This window comes from Camarhynchus parvulus, chromosome 21 (genome assembly GCF_901933205.1).
Source record: "Camarhynchus parvulus chromosome 21, STF_HiC, whole genome shotgun sequence".
In the NCBI taxonomy this organism is placed as follows: Eukaryota; Metazoa; Chordata; class Aves; order Passeriformes; family Thraupidae; genus Camarhynchus; species Camarhynchus parvulus.
In genome coordinates, this window is record NC_044591.1 from 314,098 (window position 1) to 329,361 (window position 15,264).

At 56.1% G+C, this 15,264-nt stretch overlaps 1 protein-coding gene across 7 annotated transcripts; it reads left to right on the forward strand.

Annotated features, from left to right (window-relative positions):
- The first annotated feature begins 956 nt into the window (after positions 1 to 956).
- On the forward strand, positions 957 to 13,873 carry ECE1 (endothelin converting enzyme 1). 7 transcript variants are annotated; one of them, XM_030963661.1, is made up of 18 exons: positions 957 to 1,158; positions 4,297 to 4,383; positions 5,304 to 5,445; positions 6,448 to 6,660; positions 7,964 to 8,088; positions 8,363 to 8,575; positions 8,667 to 8,858; positions 9,384 to 9,526; positions 9,612 to 9,726; positions 9,937 to 10,047; positions 10,343 to 10,441; positions 10,556 to 10,633; positions 11,017 to 11,120; positions 11,325 to 11,435; positions 11,571 to 11,638; positions 11,715 to 11,905; positions 11,998 to 12,093; positions 12,364 to 13,873. In XM_030963661.1, the coding sequence occupies exons 2-18, from the start codon at positions 4,297 to 4,299 to the stop codon at positions 12,538 to 12,540; spliced, it is 2,265 nt and encodes a 754-aa protein (XP_030819521.1). In that variant the 5' UTR covers positions 957 to 1,158; the 3' UTR covers positions 12,541 to 13,873. The 7 variants fall into 7 exon arrangements, with proteins under 7 accessions (XP_030819521.1, XP_030819516.1, XP_030819517.1 ...); XM_030963656.1 differs by lacking the exon at positions 957 to 1,158 and adding an exon at positions 1,170 to 1,284; XM_030963657.1 differs by lacking the exon at positions 957 to 1,158 and adding an exon at positions 1,905 to 2,050.
- Positions 13,874 to 15,264: the final 1,391 nt, after the last annotated feature.

Consider the following 15,264-nt stretch of genomic DNA (forward strand, 5'->3'; position numbering starts at 1 on the left):
GGGAGGACTGGGAGGACTGGGGAGCACCAAGCCCGGCTACAAGTGCTGAGCAACCCTCGCCCTCTTCACAGGCGGGAGTTTGGGGTGCCTCTTGGCGGGATAGATGTGTGTTTTGCCGGATTTTGCATTATTTTCACCCAAACCGTGCTAGCTGCACCAGCGAGGGGTTGAGGTGGGGGTGATGGAGATGAGTGGGGTCTCCCTGCCTCAGTTTCCCCACACGGGCTCCTGCAGCTGCCCACGAGAGATCCCTGGTGGGATCCCGCGGCATTACTGTAGGTCCTTCAATAAACACGGCGTGGTGACGAGGGCGGGGGAAGGGGGTGACTCCCAGCCCTGCCTCAGTTTCCCCGTGCCGTGGGCCCGGGGGCTTCCGTGACCCGCAGAGCCGCCCGTGACCTCCCAGAAGGTGGCGGTCTCAGCCCAAAAATCCGCTCCCCGGGAGCCTCGGGGTGCAACAGAGGGAGCCCCAACGCGGCCGCGATGCCAGGGGACGGGCACGGCCCCTTGCGGAACCCTCTCCCCTTACCCCTTTCCACCCTCTCTTCACCTTTCTGCCCCCCCACGGCACTTTCGCAGCCCAGCACAAGCGATTGGCAGCCCCGTGGGTGTGATGAGCGTGTCAGTGCTCAGCCCGCCGGGGCAGCGCAGGGGGCGGAGGTGGCACCGCGTGTCCCCATCCATGTCCCCACGGCCGGGCAGCCGCCGGTGCTTTTCTGCGTGGGGAAGCTGCACCCACCCGTGCTTTTCAGCTGCAGGCGTGCACGAGTGGGTGCAGCTGCGGGCGTGCAAGCAGCACACGCGCGCTCTCGCGGCCGCCTGCGCGCGCTCTTGCACGACCGCGCGCGTGCCCGTCCGTGACCCCGCTCGCTCGGCCACGCGCGTTCGCACGGGCGCGCTCCCACGGCCGGAGCCCCGCGCGCTGCCCCGCGGCCCCACGTGCTTTCGCCCTTGCACAAGCGGCCGCCGCCGGGATCGCGCTTTGCACGCTCGCCCCGGGACACCACATCCCCTCCGGCCATGGAGCCGGGGCTGCCTCGGGGGGATGCTGCCGGCAGCGCCGGGGCCCCCCAAACGGGGCTCGGGGCCCCCCGAAAGAGTTAAAGGAGGCGTGCGGGAAGCCCGTCCCTCCGCGGCCCCATTGGTTTCCCATCCCAGGTACATCCTTTGCTCGTCACCCTCGCCACCCTCGCTAGGCCGCGGCGGCGTCACGAGCGGTGCCGGGGCTCAGCGGGCGCTCGCCCCATCGGGGCCGGGGCCGGCGGGAGTGGGGTGACGGCCATGGTGAGTGGGGGGGCCCAGCGACACCCCCAGATCAGGGGGTGGTTGAGTGGGGGCCGCTTGGCCGAAGCGGGGCGCCGGGTGATGCATGTCCCGTGGGATGCTCTTTGTAACCCCATAGGACCCCCCCGCTGCGTCGCGGGGGACCCCCCGGCATCCCCGCGGGACCCCCTTTGGACCCCCGAGGGACTCCATGAGACCCTCATTGGACCCTTAAGGGATCCCCCATTGCATCCCAAGGGACCCCCCCTAAGACACCCCCAGGGACCCCCGCTGCACCCCCGAGCACCCCTGGGTGCCCCACTCGGGCCCTCCCGCCGCGTTTTCTTTGTGGCCAGGGGGGCCACCAGGCGGAGACCCCAAAGTGGGTGCCCCCCACTGGATGCCCCCTCAACCCCCCCGCCGCCCCCAAATCCACTCTTGACCCAGACCCGCGGGGGTTTGCACCGTGTTTCCCTCCGCAAAGGGAGGGGGGCGCCCCCCACCCAACTAAACCCACTTTTGTGGGGCTGTTTGCGAACACCCCCAAACTGGGTTGTACTCCTCCCTATTTTTTTTTTTCAAATTTAACCCTTTTTTTGGTGCTTTTTAAGCTTTTCTCAAAAAATTACTTTATCTGCAGTCAGGGCTCCCTACAAAACAGGGGGCTCCCCCAAAACACTTTCCCAGCACCCCTGATTAACACCGACACCCCAAGAGTTGCTAATTACCCCCGGACATCCTAATTAGCAAGCTGAACCTCGCTGGGCGCTGGCTGCGGGCTGTAGAGGTGCGGGGGCACCCATGGGTGCCGGGGGTGGGGTGGTGGGCACCGCTTTGCCAGGAGGGGCATTGGGGGCGCGGGGGTGGCTTGGGGGGCTCGGGGGGCTCAGGGTGGAGTTGAGGCGTTGGAGGGGCTGGAGGGAGGCGAGGAATCGCCATGGCGATCGTGGCCGCGCTTGCTCCGAAATGGCGCCCGGACGGGAATTGAAAGCAGCCGGCGGAGGCTCGGGGCGCCCGGTACCGGAGCGGGGCTCCACCGGCGGGGCAGAGCCGGGCGCTGGGGGCCCCCCGGGCCTTCCTGGGGGTGTGCGGGCTCCGAGCACGTGGGGCTTATTGTTGATAGAGCGAAGGAGCGATTTGGGGTAAAACCATTATTTAATGCTGACATTTTTATAAGTTGTAAAGAGAGTAAAAATTCCTCGCGCGGGGGGTAAAGTGTGGGTGCCCCCTCACCCTGTTGGAGAGGGGAGAATGCGTTTTTATTCGGATTGAAGCAAATAAAGGCTTGGAGGGGGGAGGTGTATGACAAAATCTACCCCGTTTTGCCCCACAAAAAGGGGCGCTCCTGCTTCACCTGCTGGAGAGGGTGGGGAGCACCCCGAGGTGCTACTATGGCCCCAATATGAAGGATATGGGTGTTAAAAATATCTCCCGGGCCCGATTTCCCCTCAAATTAAGGATGCTGGGGGTCGACCCCAGTGCCTCTCGTGGGTGTTTTGGGGAACATGGGCTCAGTTTTGATTCTCTGATGGCTGATACAGGGTTGAGCCAGCACATCACTTGTGAAAGGAGAACAGAAAGGGATTCTTGTTTTGGTCTTTTTCCTTGTTTTCAGGCTGGGGTAGGCGGGGTGGGGGATCGCTGAGGGAAAAAAAAAATTGCATTTCCTCAGGAAATGGAGTGAAAGCTGGGATTCCAGGAATTTGGTGTTGCAGAGCCGTGGGGGCTTCATGGATCCCCCCTCCCGCGTGTTGTGCCCGGAGCTGCCAATTTCAGCCATGTGCGAAGTACTAAAATAGGTGGAAAAAAGTGAAAGGGGTGGGAAAAAATAGGATCTAAAGAGAGATTTTTCCCCACGATAAAATCTTGCAGTTGAGGCTCTTTTGCCTCACGGTTCTCAGGCTCCAGGCGGGCGCCCAGGGGAGATTTTGGGGCTTCGAACAGAGATTTCGGTACAACCGAGGAGGGAAAGCATCTCTTTGTTTTAACCCTTTTTCTTCCCCAGGTGGGTTTTGTGGTTAATTAAAGTGAGGCTGGGATTTGGGATCCGGAGAGAGGATCAGACTTGTTATTAAGTGTGCAAAGGGAGGTTTGGGAATGCTGCTATTGGAAACAAGGCTGAGAACCGGTGCTTTCATTCTGCCTGGAGAAACTGAGGCACGGCTGTGCGGGATTTGGATCAACTCATCCCTTTGGGATTGATGGCAGCGGGATGGCGACATCCAGATGGGTTTAAATCCCCTCCCTGCGCTGATTGCGGGTGAAGGGTTGTGAGTGGTGGCGCTTGGGCCACCGGTGGCAGGGTCAGGGTGGATTTTGGGGTGCTCAGCCCCTCGGTGGGGAGTGGAGCGTTGTTTGCTCCATCGGGAGACAATCTGGCTGGATGGCAGGGCAGTGCCAGGGGGAAGGAAACAGCGGCGGCGGCACGATAAGGGCCGGCTGCCAACCCGTGAGGTTTTCCTTGTTTTTCTGCCGGGGATGAGATAAGAGCCGGGCACAGGCACAAGATAATGCCCGGGGGACACGGCGCCGGGAGGGAGCTCGTCCACAGCTGAAATTCCTGGTGCTGTCGCTTTTGGGTGCTCGCAGGGACGTCTCCGGGTGTTCCACGGTGCGCGGGGTTCGTAGAGCGCGGGCGAGCCGGGAGTGTCAGGGAGAAAAGCCATTTTCTCTGCTGCCAGCCGTTCCCAGGTGCCTGGCACTCCGGGGTTCCCTGGCACGGGGGGTCGCTCTCCCCGCTGCAGGGCGGAGGTGGATCCGGATTTATTCCAGGCTGAAGGGGAGGTTGCACAACGCGGCCCCGGGGGAAAGTGAGGCGGGTTCGGGCTTTGCTCAGCTCTTGGCTCTGGCCCTCTTTGCTTTCCATAACCATCCTCCGGCGTTTGTGTAGTGCTTTACTACCTCTGAGCCATTCGGGATTTTGCTCCCTGGAGGAGGAGGTGGCTTTAGGAGGTGTGTAAACCTTCTTTCTCCTTCATCTTCTTCCTCATTCCGAGGCCACTGAGCGCCTCTGTTGCTGATCTCCCTGTGCAGATGTCGACCTACAAGCGGGCGACGCTGGATGATGAAGACCCCCTGGAATCCCTTGGTGACAGTGATGGATACCCCAATGGCTTTCAGGTATAGCTTCATGTGTCTTTTAGGGGGGAAAAGGGGGATTTTTTGTCCTGGCAAGCAGTAAAAGGGGTGCAGAAGGGTTTTCTACCTTTGACCAGTGTCTGGGGGGTAAAGTCCAGTGCGGGCAGAGCCATGTTGGCTCCTGCCACTGCTGCCCTTCGCTCCCCTTCTGGCACAGGGAGCCAGCAGGGCCATATCCTGCCTGCACTGTTTCAACACTCCACCTCCCAGTTTTTCTACTGCCAAACCCCTTCCCAGCATGGCTGGGGTGAGCAATTATTGAAGCACTGGGAGTTTTGTCCCCACACAAAAGGGGATTAGGTTAATTCCTCCCCGAGCAGTGGGAAAGCAGCTTAAAGAGGGCTGCGGGTGGCAAGAAAAAACCCCACTGGTGCCAGTGTCCAGCCTCACCGGGAAAAGATTCAGGTCTGGAGAGACCCTCTCTGTCCTGGCCCCAGTCCCAGCTCCATCAGTCTCTAGAATGGTGGTTTCTGCCCCAAATGTGTTTTTACTTTTCCCGGCGGAGCCATCTCCGCTTGCCGTCACATCGAGATGTTTCCTGGGGATGTTTTTTGGCTGAGTGGGAGTATCCTGTTGAGGCATTTTTTGATGCAGCCCCCACCCTGTCCCAGTGCTGGCAGTGGGGACAGGGACAGCCGTGGGGTTACGCTGTGCTCGAGGAGGGGTTCAGGGTGGCACGGGACAGCAGGTGAGCCCTCCAAAGCGCTCGTCCCGCTCCCTTTCCTGCCATTGTGCCGCCCTTCCTGCCCTGTTTCTGGAAGGCAGCTGCTGCCTTTCCCAGCCCAATCCATGACGGATCCCTCGCCGGGGCTAAATTTCTGCTGTGGGCTGTGGGAAGCAAAATGGGGGCTGCGTCAGTGAGTTTTTCTGCCAGCGGGGAGACGACGCTGCTCTTCCCGCAGGTGAACTTCCGCGGCTCGCGGGGCAGCCGGGGCTGCTGGGCCGAGCGGACGCGTGCCGAGAAGCAGCTGCTGGTGCTGCTGGGGATGCTGGCGTTGCTGCTCGTGGCCTGTCTGCTGGGACTCATCTTCCAGTACAGAGCCAGTAAGTCCTTTGCTCATTTTTGGGGGCCAGAACTCCCAGGAAAAGGAGGATCCTGGGCTCAGCCTCTGCATGTGAACACCAAGGCAGAGCAGCTTATCCGAGCAACCAGCAGGGATGGTTTGTTCAAGCTTTGAGCAAACAACTGCGTGGGGATCCTGCCCCTTGACCAGAGTGGGTTGCTGGGGAGTTCCCAGAATGCAAATTTGGTGCAAGGGTGGGATGCTTACCTGCACTCCTCAGCTCAGGACAGGATTCTTGGGTATCAAACAGGACGTTCAGGTATGGGGTGGGATCTTCGGGCTCAAGACAGGATGGTCACCTGCAGCCCTTCACCCCAGGGCAAGATGCTCAGATGCAGGATAAGGTGTTTCTCTGATCCTTTATCCTGGAACTTGATGGCTGAGCACAGGATGGACTGTTTCTCTGTTGCTTTGATTTTTTAAGACTTTCTAAGCCTTCTGATGTTGACATCCTTGTACAAACTTTCTCACACACTTTCTGTAAATAACTCATTGTTTTGCATTCCTTTATAAAAGAAGAGAAAGTTGATAGACTGTTAGTCTGTCCAGTGTCATTGGAGAGGTGGCACTGTCACCCTCCAATCCACTGTCACTCTTGGAAAACTATAAATGTTGGAGTCAGAAAATAAACTTCCCTTTTTTCTTCATCTTGAGAACAGCTGTGTGCACTTGTGTTCTTTTGTGTCCTATAATGATATTTCTCTGCATCCTTCACCCCAGGGTGGATGACTGGGCACTGGGCAGGATCTTTGGGCATAAGATGAGATGCTTGCGCTGGGATAGGATGATAGGGCAGGATGCTCAGACATAGGTCAGCATACTAGTCTATATTGCTTGCTGTAGAGCATGGTAGTAAGGTACAAGGTGGGATGCTTGGAACCAGGTGGGGTATTTGCCTGCATCCTTCAGCTCGGGGCAGGATGCTCTGTGGTGCTGCTCATTCTGCTGCAGCAGAGGAGCTGAACCTGTCCCTGCCCCCCAGGGCCACCTGCCGTGTGCCTGTCAGAAGCCTGCATCTCCATCACCAGCTCCATCCTCAGCTCGCTGGACCGCACGGTGAATCCCTGTGAGGACTTCTTCAGCTACGCCTGCGGGGGCTGGATCAAGGCCAACCCCCTTCCTGATGGTCACTCGCGCTGGGGCACCTTCAACAACCTCTGGGAGCACAACCAGGCCATCATGAAGCACCTGCTGGGTGAGTGTGTGGGAGCAGTGGGACCCTGCAATGCTCAAGGGCCCCAGTGGGTCCCAGGGTTGCCAAAAACATCTGCATGGAAATTCGAGTTTGGAACTGACCTCCAGCATCAAACTGGTCTGTGACACATGTGCTGTGAAGACATTGAGAAATGGATGGCTGTGTTTGCTCTCCTAGATGGTCCTGAGAATTTTTGACTGTGGTGTTGCAAGTCTGTGGTGCTAAGTAGGGAAAAGGCCTCTGCTCTGTAAACCCCATGGTAGCATTCCCAGGAGCTCTGAAATTCAGGATGTGCATTCCAGACTGCATCCAGAGGCTGTAGTGCCCCATTATCACCCCAAGGATATGTGTTTTTCCTGTGCTATAACTTCCAGCCTTTGTGAGTAGCCTTTTGGGGGGCTGGCTGCTAGTATGGCCATTTTTGAGGGGCCAAAACTCCCCCAGCAAAAGGAGGGTCCTGGGCTCAGCCTCTGCGTGCGAATGCTGAAGCAGAGCAGCTTATCTGAGCAACCGGCGGGGACGGTTTGTTCAAGCTTTGAGCAAACAACTGGCTCCTTATCAGCACTTTCCACTGCGCCAGGGCTGATTATCTGGAAAGAGAAGGTTTGGGAAGAGTGTTGTCTTTTGAGAGAAAGGGGGTGGCGCGGGAACAGCTTCATCCCTGGCTTTTCCCGCAGAAATCTGGCGCTGGTTTTACCGGGAGAAGAGACTGGGCCTCCAGCCAAGTGGTCGCGGTCGGCATTTCCTTGAATTCCTTGGAGCTGAGGGACCTTTAGTTAATAAAACCACACAGCTGGGAAGCCAAAGGTGCAAGCTGTGTCATCAGGAAAATAAATTAAAAAACCCCAAAAACCCTCTGGGAAAGCAGAATTTTAGCTGGGGAGATGAAAGGAAGGTTTTGGAGGCAGAGGAGAAAAATGGGTTTATTGTTCCTTTTTGCAGGAATAAATAATACAGGTCTGGGGGGCACCAGCACAGAGGCAAGGGCAGCACCCAGAGCTGGATGATGCTGGGAATATCAGAGCTGCTGGAAAAATAAAAATGCTTTTTGTTTTTTCTTTCTTTATCTTTTGTCCCCAAAGAATTGCAGCAGTCACTGTGGGTGGGAAAGGAGAGGGGGGGCAGGAGGCCAGAAAGGGATGGGGCCAATGGGATGCTCTTGGGGGCATGGTGGGGACTACTGGGACAATCCTCGGCGCCTTTCTGGAGCCTAGCCTTGCCCAAAATGGGGCTGAATCCTTCTGGGTCCAGCAGATGCCCATCCCTGGAGCCCCATGTGATTCTCCCTGGGTACCTCCCACAGAAAACACCACGGCCAATGTATCCAGCGAGGCAGAGCGCAAGGCACAGCGCTATTACCAAGCCTGTATGAACGAGAGCAAGATCGAGGAGCTGCGTGCCACCCCACTCATGGAACTCATCCAAAAGGTTTGTCCCGGTCCTTGTGGAAAAGCCATCTTCCCTCTGCAGAATGGGGGGAAAAGCTCAGTCATGGGCAGCCCCAGCACTCTCCATACTTCATTCTTGGTGCTTCCTGCAGAAGAGCATCCCCCAGGTCAGCCAGGCAGAGATTTATAATCCTATAATGGGGCTTTTTAGCCCCCTTGCAAGATATTTCCCCCCAGGATGGATATTGAGGGGATATTGAAGCAATTTCAGGTGGTTGTTTCTTACTCAGAAGCTGCTTGCTGTCTGTCCCCAGCTGGGTGGCTGGAACATCACAGGTACCTGTGCCGGTGACAACTTCAACGAGACGCTGCGGGAGGTGACGGCGCATTATCGCACCTCGCCCTTCTTTTCCGTCTACGTCAGCGCCGACTCCAAGAACTCCAACAGCAACGTCATCCAGGTGGATCAGTCGGGGCTGGGCCTGCCATCGCGGGATTACTACCTGAACAAGACAGAGAACGAGAAGGTGAGGGTGTCAGGGGAAATGTGGGTTGGCTGGGGGGATGCCGTGGGTGGGTGGCACCTGCCGTGCTCATCCCACTTGCCCGACCGCGCAGGTGCTCGCCGGGTACCTGAACTACATGGTGCAGCTGGGGATGTTCCTGGGAGGCACCGATGAGGAGTCAACGCGGCAGCAGATGCAGCAGATCCTGGACTTTGAGACGGCCTTGGCCAACATCACCATCCCGCAGGAGAAGCACCGGGATGAGGAGGTCATCTACCATAAAATGACAGCAGGAGAACTAAAGGTAGGAATGGAGCTGGCAAGTTTCCCCATTCTGCTGTTGTTTGGGAAGTGTGGTGCACGGGTGGAGGTGACGCAGCTCCTCTGGGAATCCTGACACCAGCTGACGCAGCCTGGGAAGCTCTTGTGCAATAGCTTGGCCTACATCCTCCTTGGGGAAATCCTACCCTGACCCTTCCTCCCAGCCTCTGGACCACCCCTGGGGCCAGCAGCTATCTTACTGCAGCACTTATGTCCTCCTGGGACTGCTGCCCTTGGACGTCAGCCTGGTCACCTCCCAGTGTCCCCAGAGGGGCTGTAATATGTGTCAACATCTCTGACACCCACCCCACTTTCTTTTCCTTCTTTGTGGGAGGAAATTGTTTACTACCCTTCAACCTTTCAAGGATGCTGCTGTTATAGGAACTGGCCTCTGCAAAATCAGCTGAATTCATCAAATGGGGATTGATAGAGCCAATTCCAGCTCAAGAAGCAGCTGCCACCCCCTGCGATGGTTTTTAGGTCCATAGCAGCACTGTGGCTTTTGCAGGAGCTGGCACCGGCTGTGGACTGGATGCCCTTCCTCTCCACGGTCTTCTACCCTGTGGAGCTCAATGAGTCAGAGCCCGTTGTGGTCTATGCCAAGGAGTACCTGGAGCAGGTCTCTGACCTCATCCTGGCCACGGATAAGTGGTGAGAACCCCCAGCCTGTACAGAGACCTGGGTGCCCAGGGTGGGCAGGAATGTGCTGCTGCCTACTCACCTCCTCTCACCATAGTCTCCTCAACAACTACATGATCTGGAACCTGGTGCGGAAAACCAGCCCTCTCCTTGACCAGCGCTTCCGGGATGCCGAGGAAAAATTCATGGAAGTGATGTATGGGACAAAGAAGGTGAGGCTGAAGTCCTCTGTGCCCCTGAATCACCATTCAAATGGTGATGGCTTTTTATCCCAATGCCCTCTCATGTGGCATCCAAACAATAGAGATGTGGGGCAGCTTTTGGGGTGGCAGAGGGTTGGATGGGCCAGGTGGAGCAAGGGGTGGGAATGTGGAGGGCTTTGTTCCGTGCCGCCGCTGATGACCACCTCCTGTCCCATGCAGAGCTGCCTCCCGCGCTGGAAGTTTTGCATCAGTGACACAGACAACAACCTGGGCTTCGCTCTGGGGGCCATGTTTGTCAAGGCCACCTTTGCTGAGGACAGCAAGCAGGTGGTATGTCCCCAAGGCAGCAGCGTGCGAGTCCCGGTGCTGGGAAAGCCTCTGCAGTGGTGGGACTGTCGGGGCAGACAATGTTTCTCTGTCCACCATGGAGCAGTCACTGTGGGTGGGAAAGGAGTTTCTCTGTCCACCGTGTTGCATTCACTGTGCATCTCTGCATGCCGGGCTTTTCACCGTGTGTTGTCTTGGCCTCCCAGCCTCTTCTTCCCTGTGGTGTGAAGGTCCTTGACCTCTCTGGGACAGGAAGCCAGCTCTTTGGACTGACGCTGTGCTGCCTTGTTTTGTCTAGGCGGAGGAAATGATTGCAGAGATTAAAACTGCCTTCGAGGAAAGCCTGGAGACCCTGCAGTGGATGGATGAAGAGACGAGGAAATCAGCCAAAGAGAAGGTGAGGCGGCAGTGGCTGCGCTGGGGAGGGGATGAAGGTGGAGGATGGCAGAACAGGGTGGGCCTGTCCTCCATCTCTGGCACTGAGAGCACTCTGGTCCTTGTCACCCTCCAGGCAGATGCCATCTACAACATGATTGGCTATCCCAAATTCATCATGGACCCCAAGGAGCTGGATAAAGTATTTAATGACGTGAGTAGGTCAGATATGTCCCCTGGGTTTTCTATAGGAGGTACAGGATGTGTCTGTATCACCATGGCCTCAGGGCAGCCTTGAACCCCAGGTTTCCTCCAGAAGGGTCTCACTGATGTCCTTGGCCCTTCTCTTGGGACTTCTCAGAGAGCTGTGGGCCAGTCCTGGGGTGGCTGGGGCTCTTGGGATCCCTGCCTGGGAAAAGGAGGAGCTGTTTTCCGTAATGGTGATTCATTTCCCTCCAGAGACTCTACAGATGTTGGAGAGGAGGAGAAACAGGAGAAGCCATAACTCTGCTGGCTCTGGAGGCTCAGACATGACTGTGAAGGGAGGAGTGGGGCTGGGTGATCACCACACACCCCTCACGCCTTGTTCTTTTGCAGTACGAGGCCGTGTCCGACCTCTATTTTGAGAACGTCATGCAGTTTTACAACTTCTCAGCCAGGGTCACAGCTGACCAGCTCCGGAAACCGCCAAACCGGGACCAGTAAGTCCTCTGCTCCACTTCCCTGTTGTACTCAGTGGGGAATATCAGCATATCTGGAGCACTGGGATTTGGTGTCCACCAGCCTGTACTGGTTTTGAGGAGATAAAATTTAGGACAACGGCTTTGCAACAAAAGTGGATGTTGTTGGAGCAAACACTGGTGATGGCTTGTGTTGCCATGTTGGCCGTGTTTGTGTTCCTGCAGGTGGAGCATGACACCTCCAACAGTCAACGCATATTACTCTCCCACCAAGAATGAGATTGTCTTCCCTGCTGGCATCCTCCAGGCCCCCTTTTACACTCGTGCATCCCCCAAGTAAGAGCCATGGGAAAACGGAGGGCAGGATTCCCAGCTTTCCTTCTACATCTTCTATATGTAAATCTCTGGCTAAATTTCATGGCTGTGGAGAGCAAAAGCTGCTTTGTTAATGTCTGCATTACCTTCCTGCAGGTCCCTGAATTTTGGTGGGATTGGTGTGGTGGTGGGCCATGAGTTGACACATGCCTTTGATGACCAAGGTACAACCATGGCCACGTGGGTGGGCAGCTGGAGGGGTGGCCAGTATGAGATGAAGAATCCACTGTGTTTTTGCAGGCCGGGAATATGACAAAGATGGCAACCTGCGTCCCTGGTGGAAGAATTCCTCCGTGGAGGCCTTCAAGCATCAGACAGCGTGCATGGTGGAGCAGTATGGTAACTACACTGTCAATGGTGAGGCAGTCAATGGCAAGCACACCCTCGGGGAGAACATCGCCGACAATGGGGGCCTCAAGGCCGCCTACCGGGTACGACCACGGGGCTGGGGAGATTCGAAGGGGGACATGATGTGGTGGGATTTGTGCTATCTCCTGAGCCCACTGTGCTCCCTGGTTTTCAGGCATATCAGAACTGGCTGAAAAAGAATGGAGATGAAGAAAGACTCCCAACTCTTGGCCTCACCAACTACCAGCTCTTCTTCGTTGGCTTTGCACAGGTACATATGGTGACCTTGGGAGTGTGGGCACACAGATTTTTGGAGGTAGAGCATGCCCAGATGGGAGGGTGTGATGGCAAAACAGAGTCCTCCAGAGATGATGTAGTGGATGGAGAACGAGATTGGGGTGGTGCTGGTTACAAAGGAAGATAAAGCTGCAGCTCGAGCTGCCTTGGCTGCTGTCACGCAGGCAGAGAGGTTGGATTCAGCACCGGGCTGGCCCCATGGTGATGGGTGTCAGTACTCAGGCCCCTTGCCCTCCATTTGCAGGTGTGGTGCTCAGTTCGCACACCAGAGAGCTCACACGAGGGGCTCATCACCGACCCCCACAGCCCCTCGCGTTTCCGCGTCATCGGCACCGTCTCCAACTCCCGGGAGTTCGCGGAGCACTTCAGCTGCCCCCCGGGCTCCCCCATGAACCCCCTCAAGAAGTGTGAAGTCTGGTGATGGGCGAGTGCCCCAGGGAACCAGCGGCTGGTTGCTTTGTCCTCTGCCAACAGCTGGGCTTCCCCAGTCCTTTGAGGCTCAAACCACTTCTCCATGCCACGGAGAGCCCGACTCTTCAGCCAGAGCAGTGTCTGTGCCCCTGGCTTTGTCCGAGGTTCAATCCACTGTGAAAACTCCTCATCCCCCTGCTTGTTGGTGAAATGACTTCGGTTTGGGGGTCTCTTCTTTGCCACCATGACCAGGCCAAGTGCCGAGGCACAGGCATCTGTGGGGACTGCCTGTATTTACACACACAGCGCTCCAGCCTGACCCACCACATGGAAAACCCCTCTGTTTTGGAGGTGATAAAGGGAACCCCCAGCAGTGGCAGGTTTGTCTGCCTGTCTAAATACACCTGATGTACCACCTTCTCTCCAAAGATGCGCACACGAGGGTGGAAAGTATTTTAAGATATATTTTTTTGGGGGAGGGGGGAAATACATATATTTTTTTCATGTGTTGTGGAATACACTGGAAATTTTCAGGGAAAATGCATTTAAAAGCCTTTTTTTAGTAAAAGATTAGTATATTTATTATTTTTTTTTACTTAGTGCAGCCGTAGGTGCAGTACCCTGTGGTGAGTCCCTTGGCCAGGGAAGCTGGGTAGGGCTATGGATATCTTTCCAGTCTTGGATCCTGTGTTTCTCTGGGAGGGACTATCCTTAGAGGATGCTGATGGGAAAATTAGGGACATCAGGCCTGGGGACAGGGCTGGAGGATGCCGCAAGTCACAGAGGCTGTGCTGGGATGCTGCAGCTCCTGGGATTAGCTTTAATTTCAGAGTGTAAAGGGAAAAATTGACGTAACCAAAGATGTAACCAAGGTGGTGATGGGGTGGATGAAGCATCCTGTTCTCCCTCCTCTCTCCTCTGAAGCCAGGCCAGCCAGGATTTCCTGGCCCTAAAGCTTCCCAGACAAGTGCAGGCGGTTCCTGCCGCTGCTTCTCTCATGCCAGGCCTGCCCTCTGCCTGGGAAACTGCAAGCCCCAAAAGCACCATGTGCCCCCAGAACTCCGTCCCTCCACAGCTGGTTTGGCACCAGTGTGAGAAGTGATCAGGATGGGGCTGAGGGACTTTTTTAAGGGATGTTTTTAATACTTGTTTTGAGGGGAAAGCACTGACAGGAGCTCAGGTGCTGTGTGTTGTCTTCTTGCTCTAGACAAAGCAGAGACCTAGAGGGATTTTTAATATTTATATGTAAAGGGAGGGATGGAAGGGGCTGGGTTTTTGTAACTATTTTTTCACCCTACGCGTGAGGCTTATTGTAATTGAAATAATAAATACTTTTTACTGGATTTGGAGCTGATCATGACTCAAATTTTCTTATAGCAGGAGGGCCTGCATCCATTTATTTGTGCTCTTCTCTCTGTCTGCACCACTGAGACTGTCCCGTACTGACAAAACTGAGCCATCAAGGCTTTTCCCAGCCTGTGCTTGGTGACTGCTGCCTCTCTTGCAGGCTAAATCCAGGGGTTTTTGCCCAAAACCCTCACTCTCACTGCGGGTGGCTCTTTGCTTTCCATCTCTATGGCATGGCCCCACACAGCTCCCTGGCAGGGAGGTCTTTCCCAGATGCTTTTCCTTCCTCCTGGGTGAGTTTTTGGCTGGCTGGGCCGCAGTTGGATCCAGCAGCACAGGCCCCGTGCAGGTTTCCCTCCAAACTCCCTTATTTATGGCTTGGTGATGCTGGTGGGATGCTGCCAGGTCCATAACAGGCCAACATTTACTCTGAGCAGATGCTCCATGGCTTCATCAAGCTTACCCAAGAAATGCAAGGCAGGACCTGGACTGCAGGCTCCCCTGCAAGCCTCACCCCAGCGCCTGGCAGGGCTGATGGTCATTAACTACACCAAGGATTGGGTACTCCTTTGCTATTTAACCTAGGAATTGTTATCAGGGGCTGGATTTGGGGCAAAACTAGGAGGCTGCAGCCCACTGGTAGCAAACTTTTGGGAATATAGAGTGTTTCTGCTGCTGGCACGGGCAGGACTGAGCCAGCAGTGAGCTGGGGACATGGATGTTGCATAAATAAGACATTAAAATACGTCTCTGACTGTTTTTACCGTGTTTTCTCACCCAGATGGAATCAAAATGTAGTAATAGCACTGACTTTCTGCTTGCACAGCTCGGTGTGAGGCCCTCGGTTTCCTGCAGCGCTGAGAGCGGCCGTGGCCGTTGTTTTCCCTGAGATGTGCCTGGAAATGGCGCAAACCCGCAGAGGGCGATGGAGCCGAGAAAATCGCTGCCTGCACACTCCAGTGCTCGGCTGGCAGGAGCCAGCGATGTTACCCGAGTCCTGTTTTGGTCTGGATGTGGCCCCACATGTTTGAATTGTGGTGGAATACCTGCATTCCTAGGGAAAGAGAAGAACAGCGTGGGTGTAAGGCAAAGAGGAATAGAGTGGGGCTGGGTGAGAGGGTGTTTTCCCAGCTGCACAGGAGCAAGGAAGGGAGCACAGGCGTCACATGGAGATGCTGTTAGAAGTGGTTTAACCATCCAAACAGGAAACACTTTGGGACTTAGTTGCAGGGAGGGACCAGGCAGGTGATGGCTCAGGGACAGCCCCAGGGCAGGAAGGACTTCGAGGGTGACCATGAGCTGTGTTGTGGTGGGGGACACCGTGGTCAAGGCTGTCTGTGCTGGGTGCAGGTGGGGGGAGTTTTCCTCCCTGGGAGGCTGCGGGCAC